The sequence below is a fragment of the Sinohyriopsis cumingii genome, chromosome 2, assembly GCF_028554795.1.
Source record: "Sinohyriopsis cumingii isolate HCF-2022 chromosome 2, ASM2855479v2, whole genome shotgun sequence".
Classification (NCBI taxonomy): Eukaryota; Metazoa; Mollusca; class Bivalvia; order Unionida; family Unionidae; genus Sinohyriopsis; species Sinohyriopsis cumingii.
In genome coordinates, this window is record NC_142962.1 from 147,050,177 (window position 1) to 147,069,001 (window position 18,825).

General features: G+C 34.4%; 1 protein-coding gene across 5 annotated transcripts in view; it reads left to right on the forward strand.

The window, feature by feature from the left end:
* Window positions 1-18,825, forward strand: part of LOC149806034 (uncharacterized) — a 60,574-nt gene that overhangs the window by 37,143 nt on the left and 4,606 nt on the right. For 4 of the 5 annotated variants that reach the window (XM_089950894.1, XM_089950893.1, XM_089950890.1 and 1 more), the window contains 7 exons: window positions 847-963; window positions 2,116-2,217; window positions 3,491-3,607; window positions 7,638-7,723; window positions 8,831-8,926; window positions 12,345-12,446; window positions 17,719-17,786. In XM_089950894.1, coding sequence (XP_089807020.1) covers window positions 847-963; window positions 2,116-2,217; window positions 3,491-3,607; window positions 7,638-7,723; window positions 8,831-8,926; window positions 12,345-12,446; window positions 17,719-17,786 — 688 coding nt within the window. The remainder of the gene's footprint in view (window positions 1-846; window positions 964-2,115; window positions 2,218-3,490; window positions 3,608-7,637; window positions 7,724-8,830; window positions 8,927-12,344; window positions 12,447-17,718; window positions 17,787-18,825) is intronic. The other variant, XM_089950891.1, reaches the window with a different exon arrangement.

The following is an 18,825-nucleotide window of genomic DNA, read 5'->3' on the forward strand; positions in this document are numbered from 1 at the left end:
AACCAATTATCTGATTGGTTATAAAGAAATCTTTACAGTTTGGGATCTAAAGGTCACAGATCAGTCATTATAAGCCTAATAGTCATTATAAGCCTAATAAGAAAACAATGGCTTCTGGAAAGTAAGTTTGGTTTAAGACTGCATTACCTTGATCAAAGGTCCAGGGTTCATTGTTCAGTAATCTCCCGAATGTAGTATGCTCTGTTAGTTCCTGCATTTTGTATGGTAAAACTCGGGTCAAGTGTATAATGTACCATTCATGATACTCTATAAAGTGCATAGTGTACCAATCATGATATTCTATTATTGTATAATGTACCATTCATGATAATCTGTCAGGTTATAATGTACCAATCATGATACTCTATCATTGTATACTGTGCCATTCATGATGCTCTGGCAGATGGATAATGTACCATTCATGATACTCTGGTAGGTGTATAATGTACCAATGATACTGTCAGGTGTATAATGTGCCAGTCACGATACTCTATCAGGTATATAATGTACCAATCATGATACTGTCAGGTTGTAATGTACCAATCATGATACTCTGACAGGTGTATCATGTGCCAATCATGATTATCTGTTAGGCATATAATGTACCATTCATAATACTCTACAAGGTGTATAATTTACGATTCATGATGCTCTTGTTTTATATTGTTAACATGCCTACCATTCCATATTTTGCCAAATATTATGAATTTTTCAATTATATTGACCAAACTCTGGGAATAATGATTTTTGAGGATAGTGTTTAATGGCATTATCTGTACCTTAGCACTAAATAACATACTTGTTTCGCTATGCCATAAAATACCAAACCAAACTTTCTTTTTACAGGTTTACCATTCAAGTATGGAAGCCAAATTTGAGAAAGTCACAGCAGCTGCTAAGGGATTTTTAACACGATGTCTTCTGAAGTCCCAGAAAGTTCAAGAAATCATAAAAACTGTTAATGTAAGTTTATTCTATCGACAAATCACGTTGCTCCCACAATATTTTTGAGTTATTTTCTTTTTTGTCTTGTATCATTTTGTAATGTTTGACATAATCTCATTTTTGCAACATGTCCAAGGTTTTGCTTGATTGTCTTTTTGTCATCAACTGAAGATGCCCTTATCAATGAATCACTCTGCTCCTGCAGTTTTTGTTAAACTGATTGCTCTTTTTGTCTTGTAGCTTAATGGAGTATACAACAGTCTCATTAGTGTGACAAGTGAAGTTGCACAGTTTTTGATAGATCACAGAGAAAGGAGTAGATATTATGGTCATCATCCAAAGATCCACGTAGTGACAAATCACTTTGATGCTACAATGTTTGAAGAGTTATTGCCCTTTTTGTCCTGCAACTGAAGACACTATGGTAGGATCTTGTGAACAGAATTTGTCTTGTAGATTGATGTTAATCTGGGTACATATTATGGTTTTCATATAATGATTCATTTATTGACAAATCTTTGTGCTTCCATGATTCTTGTAATTAGTTACAGCCTTTGTTTACTTTTAGCTGGATGCATGTATCACAGAATGTACGTGAATGCAGCTACTCTCACACTTTTTATTGGATTGCTGTGATACTTAATATTGATTAAGGTCATCATCAAAGATATAAAGTTGACCAATTATTATACTTGCACTACTTTGACAAGAGTTATGCCCCTTTTTGTGCTATAGACTTGTCTCCATCATGGGACAGGGATGGAGTGCAGGACAACTGCAGATATATTTATGTGAGCAAATTCCTCTAGTCCCCTTTTTATTATTAAGTAAATTGGAATAGGTCCTAACATTTTGAAAGCTGCACATAGATATTCATTTAATATTCTTACCCCTAACAAATTCATTTGGTATTCTTATGTAAGATCACATTGTTTTAGGAATTGGGGGAGGGGCTTTTTGGTCTGGTAGGGCTTAACATGAGCCCCATTCTGAACACAAGATTTCTTTTCAAATCTTGCAGAATTTTCTATTTTGACTTGCACTGTATACACCATTTATCACAATATTGACACTTAATGAAGATATATTATGATTAGTCATTTATTCTATTTGACTTCTGGCTTAAAAGTATTGGATGCTCTGAGGTATTTTATTTCTTTTTTTCCTCAGGACACAAGACGGTTTGCATTCAGCTTCCAGGCTGAAACCCCAATAAGGAGTGGAACATTTAGCCACCAAGACAGGCACCTTCTGGAGAGGATTGTGGCACAGGTACAGTAGGTGCTGCTTTCAGCTGACTTAGTCATATGGTCATGTATAAACATTTGCAGTTTTCAGCTTTTTCTAAAAACCTCTTGATCAGTTTACGTCCAATTTCACAGAGATCATTCTTGATTCAGGACATTTTAAGTTTGTACAGAACAATGTAGGTCAGCCAGTTAGTATATAAACAATTACCTAATATTTAAATTTAAAAAAACAACCCTTTTAAACAGTGTTTGGCCAAATTTGACAGTATCTTGTCATCAGGGTCTCTCAAGTTTATAAGCATTATGTTAGCTACCATTAAATATGACCACATTTAGTAAAATAGAAATACTTTTAAATAACTCTTTCTCAACCTTGTTTCAATGGAATTAATGTAAATTTGACAACATCCGTGCATCACATCAATTTAATATAAATGATACTAAGTCATCAGCAAATATGGCTGCTGTTACCAAATATAGTTTTTAAAAACTTTTAACAAACTTTTTTGACACAGCTTAATAGAATATGATTTTTTGGTACAGCTTAATAGAATATGATATTTGATTCAAAAACATGCTTGACAGTAAGGCTTTTAAAGTTTATGCAAATGATACCAGTCTGCCAGCATTTATTGTATCCTTTATTAAAAATGTAAAAACCAAAACTCATTTGAAATCTAGATGGTATACATATTTTATGATGGATACAAAAATGCCTTGTTAGTGGAAATTCTTTGCTATTCATTTGATGGAGTTAATAGCTCTTGATACTAACATTGTAACATTGTTAGATCTTTTGAAATATTTAGTATATATTTATATCCATCTCCTATGTAGCCATTTTTTTTATATCTGTATGTGTTTTTAATTGTTTCCAATTATTATCTTTTCTTCCTTGCATCTATTATCCTTATAATTTCCTGTTTTGGGTTAATTTTTGTTCATTTATTTGTGACTCTATAAGATTCTTCACAATCCCTGATGTCTTTAAACCTAAAGGTTTTTGACTAAAGAATTTTACAGGGTAAATGTATTTAATCTGCTTTGAATTTGCTTTAAAGATTGGTTTAAATTTATCATTTGCATGTTATTATCTTGGAACTTGTAAAAAAGAAGATGGAGATTTTTTTATTGTATTTATCCTATTTTGTCACTCAGCTGAAGAGATGAAAGTTTATTCCTAATATGATTTTGGAGTTATTTTGTTCCCATTAATTGGTGATTATTTGAAAATTTGTCTATTTTTATCCTTTATTTTACAAGCATTTTATTCCTCACAAGTTTCATTTTTACAGCTGCAGGCGGCCTTACTAGACATCCATGAGATTTTCTTTGTGATTCCTACCTCAGAGCGAATGGCAATCATAGCTCACTCCCGCATGCTGCAGCAAAATAGACAGCTCAGAGAATCAGTATGTACCAGTACCTTTTAGATGATCACATAGGTGTATTAGTCCCAGTAGCTTGTAGATGATCACATTGGTGTATTACTCCCAGTACCTTGTAGATGATCACATGGGTGTATTACTCCCAGAGCTTTAGATTAAAATTGAATAAATTGGGTATTTTACTCACTGGCTTGGAACTAATACAGTTTTTTTTGTGAACATTTTGATGGGAATTTTGTTAATGACACAAAATACAAACCTTGCTTTACTAGACTTAATCTTTGTAATCAGACTAAATAAATATGTCAACAACCTAGTGACCAAGACTAGGCTTTCTCTGCTGGGACTTCAGTTGATATCATTGTATGAGAGAAAATAGCAGTTTTGGATGAATTGTTTGTTAAACAGCATCTGCATGATATAGATAGAAATGTTACTAAATTAGGTAATTTAGTCCCTTTTTGGAAGTAATTACATTTTTTTGAATGTCTATTTTGTGAGTACTGCAAAACCCTCAGTATTCAGATTTAAACTACCAGACCAAGTTTTAAGCATAAATTCTTTAAACTGTGCATATCTGAATATGTCAAACAGTTTAGTGACTCGGACTTACTCACGGTGCATTTTGATTATATGGCTTTGTGAGTGAGTGCGCTCACAGTGCTCCAAGTACCTGTCAAACTTTGGTAGCCGTAATGTAACCCACTTTAAAAATTTAGTGCCTATTTCATTTTAGGTCATTATGTCCTCTCTTGGTTGCTGTTGGCATTTTGGGCAGAAATCAATTAATGGTAGATGACAAAAGGCAAGAAAATTGGAGAGAAGTTTAAGGTTATTTTTAATAGTTGTTGTTGTGTTGTTGTGGGGTTTAACGCCATTTTTCAGCACGATAATAATAGTACAATTTTGTCTAGATCTGATTGAACTTAAACATTTGTCATCTGCCTCAACCTCAGGCCAGCCATTGAAATTAAACTATTTGCAATTTTCTCAACTATCTCTTGACATATTGTCTGGCCTCAAATTCACTGATAAATGGCATTTTGATAGTAGTTCACATTAACAAAGCCTTAGTCATACCTGCATTTAATGGTTTGTGGTCATTTGACCAACATTAATTTCCTGATGTACTAAATTTGACATACTTGTTGCCATGCCAGTATTTATCCAAATCCATCATAAGTTGATGATGTTTTCACAGGTCATGCATTAGACATTCATTCATAGGTCATAAACGAGACCAGTCACATGTAAAGGTGGCATCCTAACGTAGGGACTGGTAATCTCACAATTAAAAAGGGATTATGCTGTGAAATAAATTACATGTTGCTACTGTTGATGTAATTACAAAGTATTGATGTAATAATCCTATGGTTCTAAAGGACACCTGTTGGCACAATGTTGGCAATTTTCACTTGCCTATTCTGAGATTATTGTCACAAATGCAACCATTTTACTTGCAACTTGGGAAACTGTACTATCATTAAAATGTGCACAAAACATCTGGACTTATACAGTTAGCACAGTTTACATTGCTCGAACATGCCATCAAAGAACATGGACTGTGCTGGAACCTGAACTTCTAGCAAAGTTTATATTGATTGGCAAAATATGCCATCACAACATGGACTGTTCTCGAATTTAAATGGATAGTATGGTTTGTGTTGGCAAAATATGCCATCACAACATGGACTGTGCAGAAATTTAATTGATTGAATAGTTTATATTGGTCAATTGTACCAGCACACAACATGGACTGTTCTCGAATTTGAATGGATAGTATGGTTTGTGTTGGCAAAATATGCCATCACAACATGGACTGTGCAGAAATTTAATTGATTGCATAGTTTATATTGATCAAACATATCATCACAACATGAACTGTGCTGGAACCTGAACTCTAGCTTAGTTTATATTATCAAATGTGCCATCGCACAACATGGACTGCGATAGGACTTGAATTGATAGCATAGTTTATATTGTTTGAATGTGCCATCGCACAGCATGGACTGTGCTTACAGCAGAAGCAATTCGCTGACATCTTTGGACTAGATTCTTAAAAATAAAGTGTTTTGCACAATCTAAATGCATGCCAAATTTCTTTAAGTATTTTTAGTCAAATTGTCTGTATAAATTACATAAATACTCGGCTCATTATAATTGTGTCCAGAAGAAAACTTTAAAAAAATGATCAACAGATGTGGCATATTGATTTCTCATTCATTACAACTTACTTGGTTGAATGTAGAGAAAATTAGACCCAGAGCCATGGCAAAGGGAAATGTGTATTTAAGTAATAATACAGATAACTAATAATCATGAATTGTGAATCACAAAATATTCAATCACAGTATGAAGTACAGTGTATCTTCTATTTCATCATTATCAATAGTTACAAAATTCTCACCTTATAGCTAAAACTGGCACCATATTCTTGCAACCTATTGACTGGGAGAGAAGCTCTGAAACCAGGATTCTCTATTAGAATATCAACAAATTGAAATAATAGAACAGGTCATGCTGGGTGAGTTGAGCTCTATTAGAATATCAACAAACTGAATGAATAAAAACAAGTCATGCTGGGTGAGCTGAGCTCTTTTGGGTCCTGAGCAAGGAACACACCATTGCAAACAAGTTTTTTAAGTTTTCAACCCCAGATGTTATGTCACCCTATCTCTTTAGTCAGTCCAATCAGTTGTGGAAAAGGGCCCCAATTGGCCAAGTGGTCTAAAGCGCTCTCCGTTACAGATCACTGCCATCTCACCTCTGTCTGCGTGGGTTCGAGTCTAGGATTCGGCTAATGTGGGTATGTGAGAAAGCTTGCCAGTAGCTTCTCGTGGGTCGGTGGTTCTTTCCGGTTGTTTTCCTGGGTTCTTCCTCCACCATCAATACTGGCCGCCATGTATAGCCTATCGTGTGCTGAAAAATGGCACTAAACCCAACAACAACAACAGTTGTGGAAAAACTTCATTCTGGCATTACAAGGAAACTCTGGTTTTTTATATATAAACAAATTATCATTTGATAGGGATCTTTTAAAGCCATGCTAGAGGTCCTGTTGAATGAGAAGAACACAGTGGTTGGTTGTTTTGATATAAGTCACCTTAAGTGTTGACATGTATACTGAGCTGTGGTAATTGTGCTAATATTATGCCATTGACAAGTTGATCAGGTATGCTATTTGTGTGTGTAGCCATTTGGAGTACCTCATTCATCAGCCATATCTTGACTATCTAAATAGCTTTTGAAATAATTAATTGGTTTGTATTAATGTCATAGAGCAAGCGGGTCACATGATATCTTTATATCTGTCACATGACAACATTCCCATGTCTGTCACGTGACAACATCCCCATGCCTGTTACATGACAGCAACCCCATGTCTCTATAGTTTTTGGGTGTTTAACATTTTTTGACATGGTTTGTACAACAGACAGATCAAACACTCATGATAAAAGCAGTGCACAGTTACCAGTTTTTGAAATACAATTTGTCAAGTTTGAAAAAATAGCCAAAATGGAGCCATAATGATCTAGTGGGATTTTTATTCAGCATTTTAGTTTGTATGTATTCTTTGATAAATATATAACCAGTGTATGTGATGGTTATGTCTACAATTTTTACAATGTCTATCCTAGAACTGAAAATTTAGGTGGTAAAATCTCTTGCCATTTGAAAAAGAAAGAGGGAAATTTTCTGAAAATAGGAGGGATTTAATGAAGAAATAAAAGTATGACTTGAAAATATACTTAACAGACATTCTGTTCATTTGTAAGCACAAGCTTGATGCATTTTTGAGAATCCCACAATTGTGTGTCCTGAAAAAGTACCTTTTTCATGCCTATAAGTTTTGGAACACTGAAAAGGTTGTATATTTTATTTTCTATACATATAAAGTCTTTGGACACAAAAATATGATTACTGTTTTGAGTCTCAAGACTTAATCCAGCATGGTATTGATAATAGAGAATGCTTGCATTTTCAACAGAAATAAAATTTAGAAACATAACATTTAAGTGGATGAAATTTACAGACAACCCTATATCTCTTTCAGGAGTCTGTTAATGAGAGTGTATCAAGGTCACAACCTAGGCTTAGTGCAGCTACTCTCAAAGCATTGGAACGGAAAAGAAAAGCCCAGTATCCTTTCTGTTGCAAACAAAAAGCAAAGGAAAATGGAACTGATTTAGTTAGCTAGATCAGAAGCTGAGGCTACCTTGCTTACTACTGCAAAATTTCTAGTAGTTGAAATTTTTTTATTCATACATCATATTTTTACATTGAACTGAGTAAGAAAAGCAGTAACCTAAATAGATTACTCCATGCAATATAGTAACCTCCAGGGAAAATAAGTAACAAATATCTGTTTTGGCTGCCACAAATGGGACCATAGGGGTACCTTAGTTCTATAATTCTCAGGCTAGAGTTACAATCATCAGTGAAGTAGCCAAGGACTATTAGATCCTAGGAAACCTCAGCTTCTAGAAATGTAGAGCGTGTGCTATAAAGGACCGTATATACTCACTTATAAGTCTATTCCAGCTGCAAACTGCACAGACCCAGATCTGCCATTGCATATTGCACTGGCAGATCTTGCTCTATGCAGTTTGCTAGGAGGAATCAGCAAAATAAACAAGATAGACCCTGACCTGCAGGTGCATTATGCTATATCAGGATATTTGTTGTTTGCAGTGTGACTCAACTCATAAGTGAGTATGTATGGTACACTGGTCTCTTGTTCTTTTGCCTGCTGATCTGACATCTATTACTAAAGATTTACAAAGAGCTTGTTGGCAGTCTACGTTTCTGAGATTCAGTTTTATGCCCATAGAACTGATATATTATATTAAATCAGGTCATATTTCACTCATTGTTTCCATACAATTACCAGAAGTTTCAGTGACTAAAAATATTATCCTCTGCATTTTGATTGATGTATGGATTTATTCATTGTGGACAATTTACATTATTGTAAAACCTATAACAGTTTAAAAAACTACTTGGGAGTAGTTTAGGGTCATTTGCAGTCTGAGCAAATTAACAAAAAAATTTTTTGCTTGTTTATCCTTTGATCACCTAACATGGAGTTACCTATGAATCTATGTAGATTTTAGCAGCATATTGTATTGCTATGACAAAATGGCAAAAGTAGCTTCTTTTATGAATAGAACTCTTCTCTGCAAACAAAAACTCTTGTGGCATTGATTTTCAAATATCAAACAGCAATTGATCCTTAACTGTTCCAAGAGAAGCTGAGGAGGCTGTATTTGGTGTGTTCCGACCACAGTCGGCACCCCCAAGGACCAGCAGTCCACATGCAAATGCTTGCTCCACAGACTTCAGGTAAGCCAATCTATCCTAGATAATGTCTGCAAAATGAAACAATTTACAGTGCCATCTGAAATGTTACTTAAGCATGCAGTTCACTGATACCACATATGTACAGGGTTCCCACGTTACTGGGAAATTGGGAAAAAGTTGGGAGAAATTATAATTTTTTTCCCGACCATGAAAAGGCATTGAATTTTGCAAATATTGATGAAAGTCGGGAAAAACCTGGAATTTTCTGCCACCACTTGATGCCTGAAACAATCACGTAATTGAGACATAACTAAACTGATCAAGATTTAAATTTATCGAGTTAGAACCAGAATATTCGGAGGGTGCAGTATGGATCGTTTGGTTGCTTGCAATAAACATATATGCTGAGTCAATCCAAATGCCCAGTGGATTAGATTCGTCTAGTAGACTATTCATATCTTTGCTTACTGGGAAGGTATGAAAACCAGTCTAGCATCTCAAGAGGCCATCATGGTGGAGGCAAAGCATAAGCACTTACCGGATGGCCTAGCAAACTTTAAACGTTGTTAGTTCGAGTGATACATGCATGAAATCAATATGAAAATTACTTATTTTCTCAGAAATTGTGAGTATTAAAATTCTTATGTCTTTAATCTGCTGAAAGACAGTGTTGATGAAATGTGACCTGGTACTAGTGATATGCATTGCTAGTCACATGAGTACACAAATCTAACAACCCACATTTTCAAATGTTGTAGAGAAAAAAATTAAAAAAAATTAAATGAAAGTTGTAAACTGGATTTAATAATAAAACAAAAATGAAAGAACACAAAATTCTCCATATTTATATACTCCGAGAACAACTTCAGGAGTTTTGTTCTATCACATGACTACCACGTTGACATGGTCTCTGCTTGATAAATCAGACTGGCCAGATTGCTGGTTTATACAAAAAGTATGTGACTTTCATTTAATATAATTGAATTTCTATACAACAACATTATAAAGGAGTTTGTTGTTGATATCACGTGACTATTGGACTTCGGTGTCGTCATTTGAAATTTGTGAAGTCATGTGACTAGTAATGCAAATGGTGAGTACTGGGTCAGGTTTCATCTATGCCATAGTTTCGTCTTGTCTGTCAGCGGATTAACGACATAACGATTATAATACTTGTCATTTCTGAGAAAATAAACCATTTTCCTATTGATTTCATGCAGATATGAATAGATATAACATAAGTTTAAATTTTCTAGGCCTGCTGGTAAGTGAATACCATATGTTGCTACCGCATGGTGGCGGCAGATTCCAAATTTTCGATATGCAGTTGCAATGACCCCACATCCCGAGCTAAATGTTCAAATATGAAAAATGGGGTGGGAATATTCGGATCAAACTCGGATTAGAAAACGGACTGCTATTTGTTTTAAGTCAAATTTATAGTTCAAATTATTGAATCTCAGAGCTAAAATGAGAAATTGTCATCCCTTATATTATATATGTAAAAACTATATGAGCCCTCATATCAATACAGGTTTGGGGACTGGTTTAATGAATTACAAGAAGACAAGTTGATTTTACATAAAATTCAGTCCTTGTTTATACAATATAAATTTTGAAGGTCATTTGTCAAAATTTAAATCAACCCTTTTGAAAATGTTTTTTTTTAATAATGGATTTTTAACCAGCTCGTCTTAAGGAGATTACATTGTTTGAAAAATCTTGTTTGGGATTTTATCGGCACAGATAAATTCAGGGTTAAACTCATTTCGTTACAAGACAAGTTTCTAATTATTTGCATTTTTTAAAAATGATACTGTAATAGGAAATGTTACTTTCTGTGAGATGCATTTATATATTGCTATAGAATACTTTAGAATAAAGGTTTGAAAGGAAACAAAACATAATTTAAGTTCATTATGTTGTTTCCACTTAGAAACATAATGCAGCAAAATAAAGTTAGAATTTTTATTCTGTACAATGAAATGACTTTACATGCCAATTTATAGGAATATAATCGAATTTGTTTCGTGTGATACATTTTGTGGTTTTATACATGATCATCTTTTCTGACTTTGATGTTTTTGGAGAGTCTTGAAAGAGAAACATTTTTAGATTTAGAAAATGCATGTTTTATAATCTAAAATGATCTTTAATTCCATTCAGTAATGGTCTTATGTGAACCTTGAAAAAGTAATTTCTTCTTGGAAAATACCTGGAAATTTATCTTTAGAAAAGCATGGGAACCATATATGTAAATCTACCACAAATAATATCAGCTTTTGGAAACATTAGAACATTACAGAGATATCCCTTTATGCAGTAGAATCAATTCTTTGACTTTGACGTAACAAAGAATTTAAAACTAGTCATATTTTTCATTCTTTGACCAGGGATTCATACAACAAAACGTTTAAACCCAGACATATTCTTCATTCTTTAGATTAAGGAAGATCACTTGTGAACTGTTGGAGTATACAACATTTTTTTATAACAGAAAGATGTTTTTACATAGCTTACCATCCAGGCAATCCAAAATAAAGTACAGTTTTATCGGTCAGTTTGCATTATCTTGTGCTACTCTTAGTTGAATATAAATTGGTGTCATTGGATGCAAGAAGTATGGCAAAAAGTACCCTCCAATTAAAATTATATAAAGCAATTGCTGAATGAGCATTTTTAAAAAAATTCAAATTTGTACAGGTTGCAGTCACATCATTTTGTAACTAGTCTCTCCTAAAGTTCATAGTCCTATGATACCCTTAAATAAAATGTGACATATCAATGACATCATGAGGTAAGCCACAGTAGCCCAGTTGGTAGAGCATTGGACTCGTAATCCAAGGATCTTTGGTTTGATACCTACCCAGTCCAGCCCAATTGGCTACCTCAGTATTTCCCAGGGAAAGGCACTTAGCTTCCATTTCCTTGGCATGATATAGCCAACATTGTGTTTAAAGTGTTGTTAAAACAAACTAAACCAAGATAAGCTAAAACAATACTGTAATGATAAACATTCAATTTTAAAATAAAGCACATTATCCTTATGTGGATCCTTTCTCATATTATTGGGCATATTATGCTGCAGATCTCTTCTAGATAATGGCTTGAATTTGTATGTATATCACACGTGTTTTGAAGAAAAAAACGTAAATGAGTCTTTGATGATGATGAATTTTCGTGCATTAGAATGAAAAGTACAGCATCTAATTAATTGAACGAACAATCAAAATTGTATCATAACTATTCATCCAGTACATTCTACATAAAATGACCACCAAGATAGCTAAACAAAACAATGCAGTAGGTTTTGAAACAGTATCACTTGGCATTACAAAAGACTTGCGCAAGTCAGGAATATCAAATGAATGTCAATATACACAGCACTACCACTTGCACCAGGTTTGTTTTGCTGTTTGTGTGTGGTTATGGGTTGTGTATGCTGAATGCTTTCTTTCAGTGGTCCTCTGAGACGTCACTACCAATTTCTTTTCTCCAGGGCGCTTAGACCACTGCAGGGCCAGATTTCACCCATCAGATCCCACAGTCAAGCCAGCACAAGGTGAGGGGCTGCACATCTAGAGTCAGATATGATCTTTTTGCCTGAAAAACACTTGCTTGCATATATGAAGAAAATGGTTATGTTTATGTCGAGCCCATGCTAACAGGAAATGAGGCATTGCTGTCACTTTTACAGAGATAAGGGCAGTGTCAACAGTTAATTAAAATTTTGGTTAACATTTTTCATTTGCATAATTTCCTAAACCCCTTAATACATTTTTATACTTGGCATGAATCATTATCAAGGTAAAACAGTTCATTCTCTTACATGTTTCCTTGTCACATTGAGCTTGGGGTCAAAGTCATTGACAGTTTGTATTAAGATTTTGTTTTATGTTTCTTCATATTGCTTATATTTTCTAATCCCATTGACTAATTTGCGTATACTTGGGATGAATCATGTTTTAACAAAGACAGTTCATTCTGCAGCATGCATGATTGCCCATTTGATTTTGGGGTCAAGGTCACAATCATTAAAAGTTTGCCTCCAGGTATTGCTGAAAGTTTTTATTTGCTTCTATTTCCTAAACTCCTTGATGGATTTTGTTCATACTTGGGATGGTTCATTATGAAAGTAAATGAGTTCATTTTTTGACATGCTTCCTTTCACTTTGGGGTCAAGGTCACAGTCATATAAAATTTATATTGAGATTTTGGTTTTTTTTAAAAATATTTTCATATATTTCTTAAACCCATTCATGGATTGATCATACATGGGATGAAACACTATGAAATTAAGAATAATTTTTTCATTCTGCAACATGCTTGCTTGTTCTAGTGACTTTTGGGTCAAGGTCACAATCTTACAAAATTTGCATGAATGTTTTCATTTAAAGTTTTTTCATTTTCATATATTTCCTAAACTCTGTGATGGGGTTTCTTCGTACTTGGAATGAACACTATGAAGTTCAGACACTTTATTTGGTGACATGCATGCTTCCCCCTTTGACCTTAGGGTAAAGGTCATAGGTGTAAGAAAAATTGTGTTAAGGTTTTAGTGAAGCTAAGACAATTGATTCTGCAATATGCTTCCTTTGATTCCTGGGTAAAAATCACAATTACAGAAAATTTGTATTTATTTATTCCGAAACCCCTTGGTTGGTTTTTTTCATACTTCAGATGAATCATTTTGAACTGAAACAATTCAATCTGCAATATTCTCACTCATTGTTTTGGTTAGGGTCACTCATTTTGCAGCAATACAAACATGGGCTCGACATGGCCTTGCTTATAAATTCTTTGATATTAATTCCTTTCATTATTGGGTAAATTTGCAGTGTTGCTGAAAATGAATGTTCTTCCAATTTTAGGTCTTAAGTAGACTTTCAGATAACAACAGGGGCCCTGAGTGGCCAAGTAGTCCAAAGCACTTAGCATTGCGGATCATTGCCATATCACCTCAGTCTGCATGGGTTCGAGTCTCAGGTTCGGCCAATATGGGTATGTGAGAAAGCTTGCCACTAGCTTCTCATGGGTTGGTGGTTCTTTCCAGGGTTTTTCCTGGGTTCTTCCTTGACCATTTATTCTGGCCGCCATGTATAGCATATCTTGTGTTGAAAAATGGCATTAAACCCTACAACAATAGATAACAACTCCATTAACATTGCTTACTAAGATTTGCCACTAATTTAAGAAGGATAAAGAAAACATTCATGTATTGGTTTTATAGTTTTGATGAAGAAGACAACTCATGCTTGAATTGCTTCAACAAAACATTTCATAGTCAAATTCCAAATTGAGTGTTATCTTAGGTTAAAAGCTAATTTAATATCTTTTACAAGCCCACTTCTTTTTAATTAGCTCTCATTTTGAATATTGTATTAATATTGATTTTCATAGTACTATAATACTATATTTTGTTCTGTATAAGGTTTGAGTGCTGCCTGTGCCTACAGCTTGCTCATCTTAAGCTTGCTTTTTGTTACAGAGGAATTTCTTCTAAACACATATTAGTCAAAAGTCAAATAGATTTATAAATATAAGTTGTGTTAACAACATTGTACATCTGTTTCTTCATGTACATTATTCAGTCATGTTAGGAATATATCCATTACGTTGCAAATCCAGCCCTACCAAGCTTTAAAAAAAAACATTCGCAATGTCTTTTGGCTTTTTTAAGTAACGAAAGTACCAAAAGTCATCTGTTGGCCTGCACATAGGTCAGACTAGAACAATTTCCACATGGATAGAGGAATTGACACCTAATCCCATCAATTATGATTTCTTCTGCTCATGCCTGGGTCAACACACTTTTTTATTTGCATATATTTCCTAAACCACGTGATAGATTCTCATCATGCTTGGAATTAATTAATTATGAAGCAAAGACAGTTCATTCTGTGATATACTCGTAAACCCATTAAAAATGTACATTAAAGAGTTGTTTATTTTTTATATAGTACTTAAAGCTCTTGATAGATTCTTATCATACTTGGTATTTATCATTTTGAACCCAGCACCGTTTTATGACATGCTTACTTGCCTCCTTGGGGTAAAGTTCAGTCACAGAAAATTTTTTGGTGCATTGTTTTATATTTGCTTATATTTTCCAAACCCTTTGATCGATTTTCTTCATACTTCAAACACCATTATGAAGCTAAGACAATTTCTTTGGTGATATACATGCTTGCCCCTTTGACCTTGGGGTCAAGGTCACAGTTATATAAATTTCTGTTACAGGTTTAGTTACATTTTTTTTAATTTGCTTATATTTTCTAGACTCTTTAATAGATTTACTTCGTGCTTGGGATTAATTATTCTGAAGCAGACAACGCATTTGAGACCCATAGTCTCAACCCATTGATCTTCTGATCAAGGTCACAGTCATACATAACTTGTATGATGGTTTTGGTTAATGTCCATTCATTTGCTTATATTTCCAAAACCCTTGTTGGATTTTCATAATAGTTCAGAGGAAAGCTAAGAAAATTCATTCTGCAACATGCTCACTCAACCTTTGACCTTGGAGTCAAGATCACACATTTTATTTTCACTCAGTTTTCAGCTTAGGTGCATCTTTTCCACTTTTATTTCCACCTTCATCAAATGATCATTGCCACCATTTTAATATCTTGCCAATGGTATAGTGTTTACATTTCAGCTCATTACTTTATCCGTGTGTAAGTTAAATCAATGATACCTGCACAGATTGTCATATCAACATTAGGTTTTCACCAAAAGACTTTTTATGATGTCTCGTTGGTCCTAAATGATAAATGGTGCTGATCTGACAGAGCAGCCATCTTGCAAATCTTGTTACTGCTGATCTTTCTGAATGGAAAGCCATAATAGATGGAATTTCACTGGGAGACTTCTTAAGGTGTCTTGTTGGCCTTGAAAATAAAAATTGTGCCAGTCTGATTTCCAATATGACCACCACAATGGCCATATTAAGAATCTTATCACTCCTCCTAATAACTGGAAATTCGTATAAACATTATTTTCCCCAAATGACTTCTTACAATGTTTGTTTGGTTCTAAATATAAATGGTGCCAATTTGACATCCAGTATGGCAGCAGTATCAGCCATCTAGAAAAACTTGTTATTGCTACAATATCTAATATCAGTGTGAGGTTTTCACCTAAAGACTGATTATGTTTCTACTCAGTCATGAATGAAAATGGTACAGATCTGTTCTAAAAAAATGGCTGCCACAATGAACATATTGAAAATCCTGTCACTAATTCTCCTGACTTGTTGGTCATATCCAAATAGGGTTTCAGCAGAAATATTATAGTGGTATCTGGTTTGGCCTAAATGAAAATGGTGCAGTCCATTTGAGGGTTTTTTGTTAACGGGTTCCCATGAAACTTTGTAAAACATTATGGTCATCACCTGAAGACATCCATATCTGCAAGTCACATTTCTTTTGCAGTTTTTGTTAGAGTTATTGCCCTTTTTGTCTTGTAGCTTACTATAGAGTGAAACAATCTTGTTATTGCAACTATATCTACAGTTTTTGATGGATTGAAATGAAATTTGGTAATATTATGGTCATATCTGAAGAAGGTCATTTTAACAATATTACTTTGTTCCCTCACTCTACAGGTCAGAGATCATAAGAGTGTATGCAGGTTTCCTAAGGTATTTGAAGCTCTTTGACAGTTTGGGAAAAATGAGGTAGCATTTTCAATTTTCAAGGCCTTGAAAGTTTGGGAAAATCTAGCAGATTACCCTAAGGTCTTTTAAAGTCTTTGAAAATTGAAATAAACCCAAACATTTTAATTTTTTTCCATAATCACAGATAAAATTGTCCAAGGTTTTTAGATTCGGATGTAGTAGAATTTTCCTGGTTTCTTTGTTTTGATGACCCGTTCAGTTTCATTGCTGTCACAATAACAAACAACATTTGTTTGGCCATCGAAAGTTGGCCTTAGCGACCACTGCAATAACATATGCACTCTTCATCAAAGCAAGCCAGCTACAATCTTCAATAAAATAGGTCTTGGAAATCTATGTTTGTGGTCTTTGAAAGTTTGGGAAAAGTCTTTAACTTATTCAGAATTCTGTATGAACCCTGTTATGGGACGGTCTGGTGTGGGTCATCATGTGTCTGTACATCCATCTGTTAGCACAAGTTTGTTGTCATAACTTCTTCTAAACTAATTGGAGGATTGTCATGTAATTTAGACATACACTCATCTCAAGGTTTATTTGGTCCTTACTCAACAGTTAAAAAGAAATTGTATCTTGAATTCTTGGGACTCTTATTGTGAGAGTTACTGCCCTTTTTAATTGAAGCATAATACCTTGTAGGACTGATTCTTATGAATGCAGCTAGTCTCACCAATTTCAGTGGATTGACATGGGGAGATGATCATATTGACAAATCAGTGTCATCCTGCATTTTTTGTTATTGTCCTTTTTGCACTTGGCTTCTGGTGTCTATGCAGTTTGTTAGGAATAATCAGTAGAACGAACAGCATAGACCCTGATCTGCAGGTGCATTATGCTATGGCAGATCAGGATCTTTGTGGTTTACAGTTTGACTTGGCTTATAGGTGAGAATATATGGTAGTCAAAAGTTTACTGCTTTGTTAAGACACATAAGGATTTCAGCACTGTGTTATTTGCATTTGTTGTCTGTCTTGAGAAAGGGATTTGCAGATCTCAAAAAGCACTTGGCCAGTTTCTCAGACTTGGTGCACCATGCTTTCATTGTGTTTGTTTCTCTCTATCTCTCTTTCTCCCTCTCTGTCTCTCTCACACACACACACACACACAATTTATGTATATAACTATTGGTGCTACAATCATAAATTTTTCTTTTCAGGGAGAACAAAGAGCGTCCCAAAACAGCCCCAGAAAGAGGTGCTAAAGTGCCAAGGAAGACTGCCTTAGGTAGTAGGTCATGCTACATATATGCATAATAATGAAGTGATCTTGCTTCTTACTGGCTGAGCTTGTTACCACTCAGAAAGCCATTTTTTTCTTTGGATTTTAATCAAAGTTTGGATATGGGCTTATATGATGAGGATCTCCTTTGATTTTGCTAATGCATGTGATCCATGCATATTGATGAGATGAAGATCTCCTTTGATTTTGTTAATTCATAGGGTCCATGCATATTGAGGTGAGGATCTCCTTTGATTTTGTTAATGCATGTGATCTATGCATATTGAGGTGAGGATCTCCTTTGATTTTGTTAATGCACGTGATCTGTGCATATTGATGAGGTGAAGATCTCCTTTGATTTTGTTAATGCATTTAATCTGTGCATATTGATGAGGTGAAGATCTCCTTTGATTTTTTTAATCCATATGGTCCATGCATATTGATGAGGTGAAGATCTCTTTTGATTTTGTTAATGAATGTGATCAGTGCATATTGATGAGGTGAAGATCTCGTTTGGTTTTGTTAACGCATGTGATCAGTGCATATTGATGAGGTGAAGATCTCCTTTGATTTTGTTAATGCATGTGATCTGTGCATATTGATGAGGTGAAGATCTCCTTTGATTTTGTTAATGCATTTAATCTGTGCATATTGATGAGGTGAAGATCTCTTTTGATTTTGTTAATGCATGTGATCAGTGCATATTGATGAGGTGAAGATCTCCTTTGATTTTGTTAATGCATTTAATCTGTGCATATTGATGAGGTGAAGATCTCTTGATTTTGTTAATGCATGTGATCTGTGCATATTGATGAGGTGAAGATCTCCTTTGATTTTGTTAATGCATTTAATCTGTGCATATTGATGAGGTGAAGAACTCCTTTGTTAATTCATGGGATCCATGCATATTGATGAGGTGAAGATCTCCTGTGATTTTGCATGTGGTTGCCTGAGCTTGTTGCTACTCAAAAGACTGTACTTCTGATACAGTCTTGACCAGACATGGTAAATAAGCTGATATTGTCAAAATTTTAAAACTAAAAAA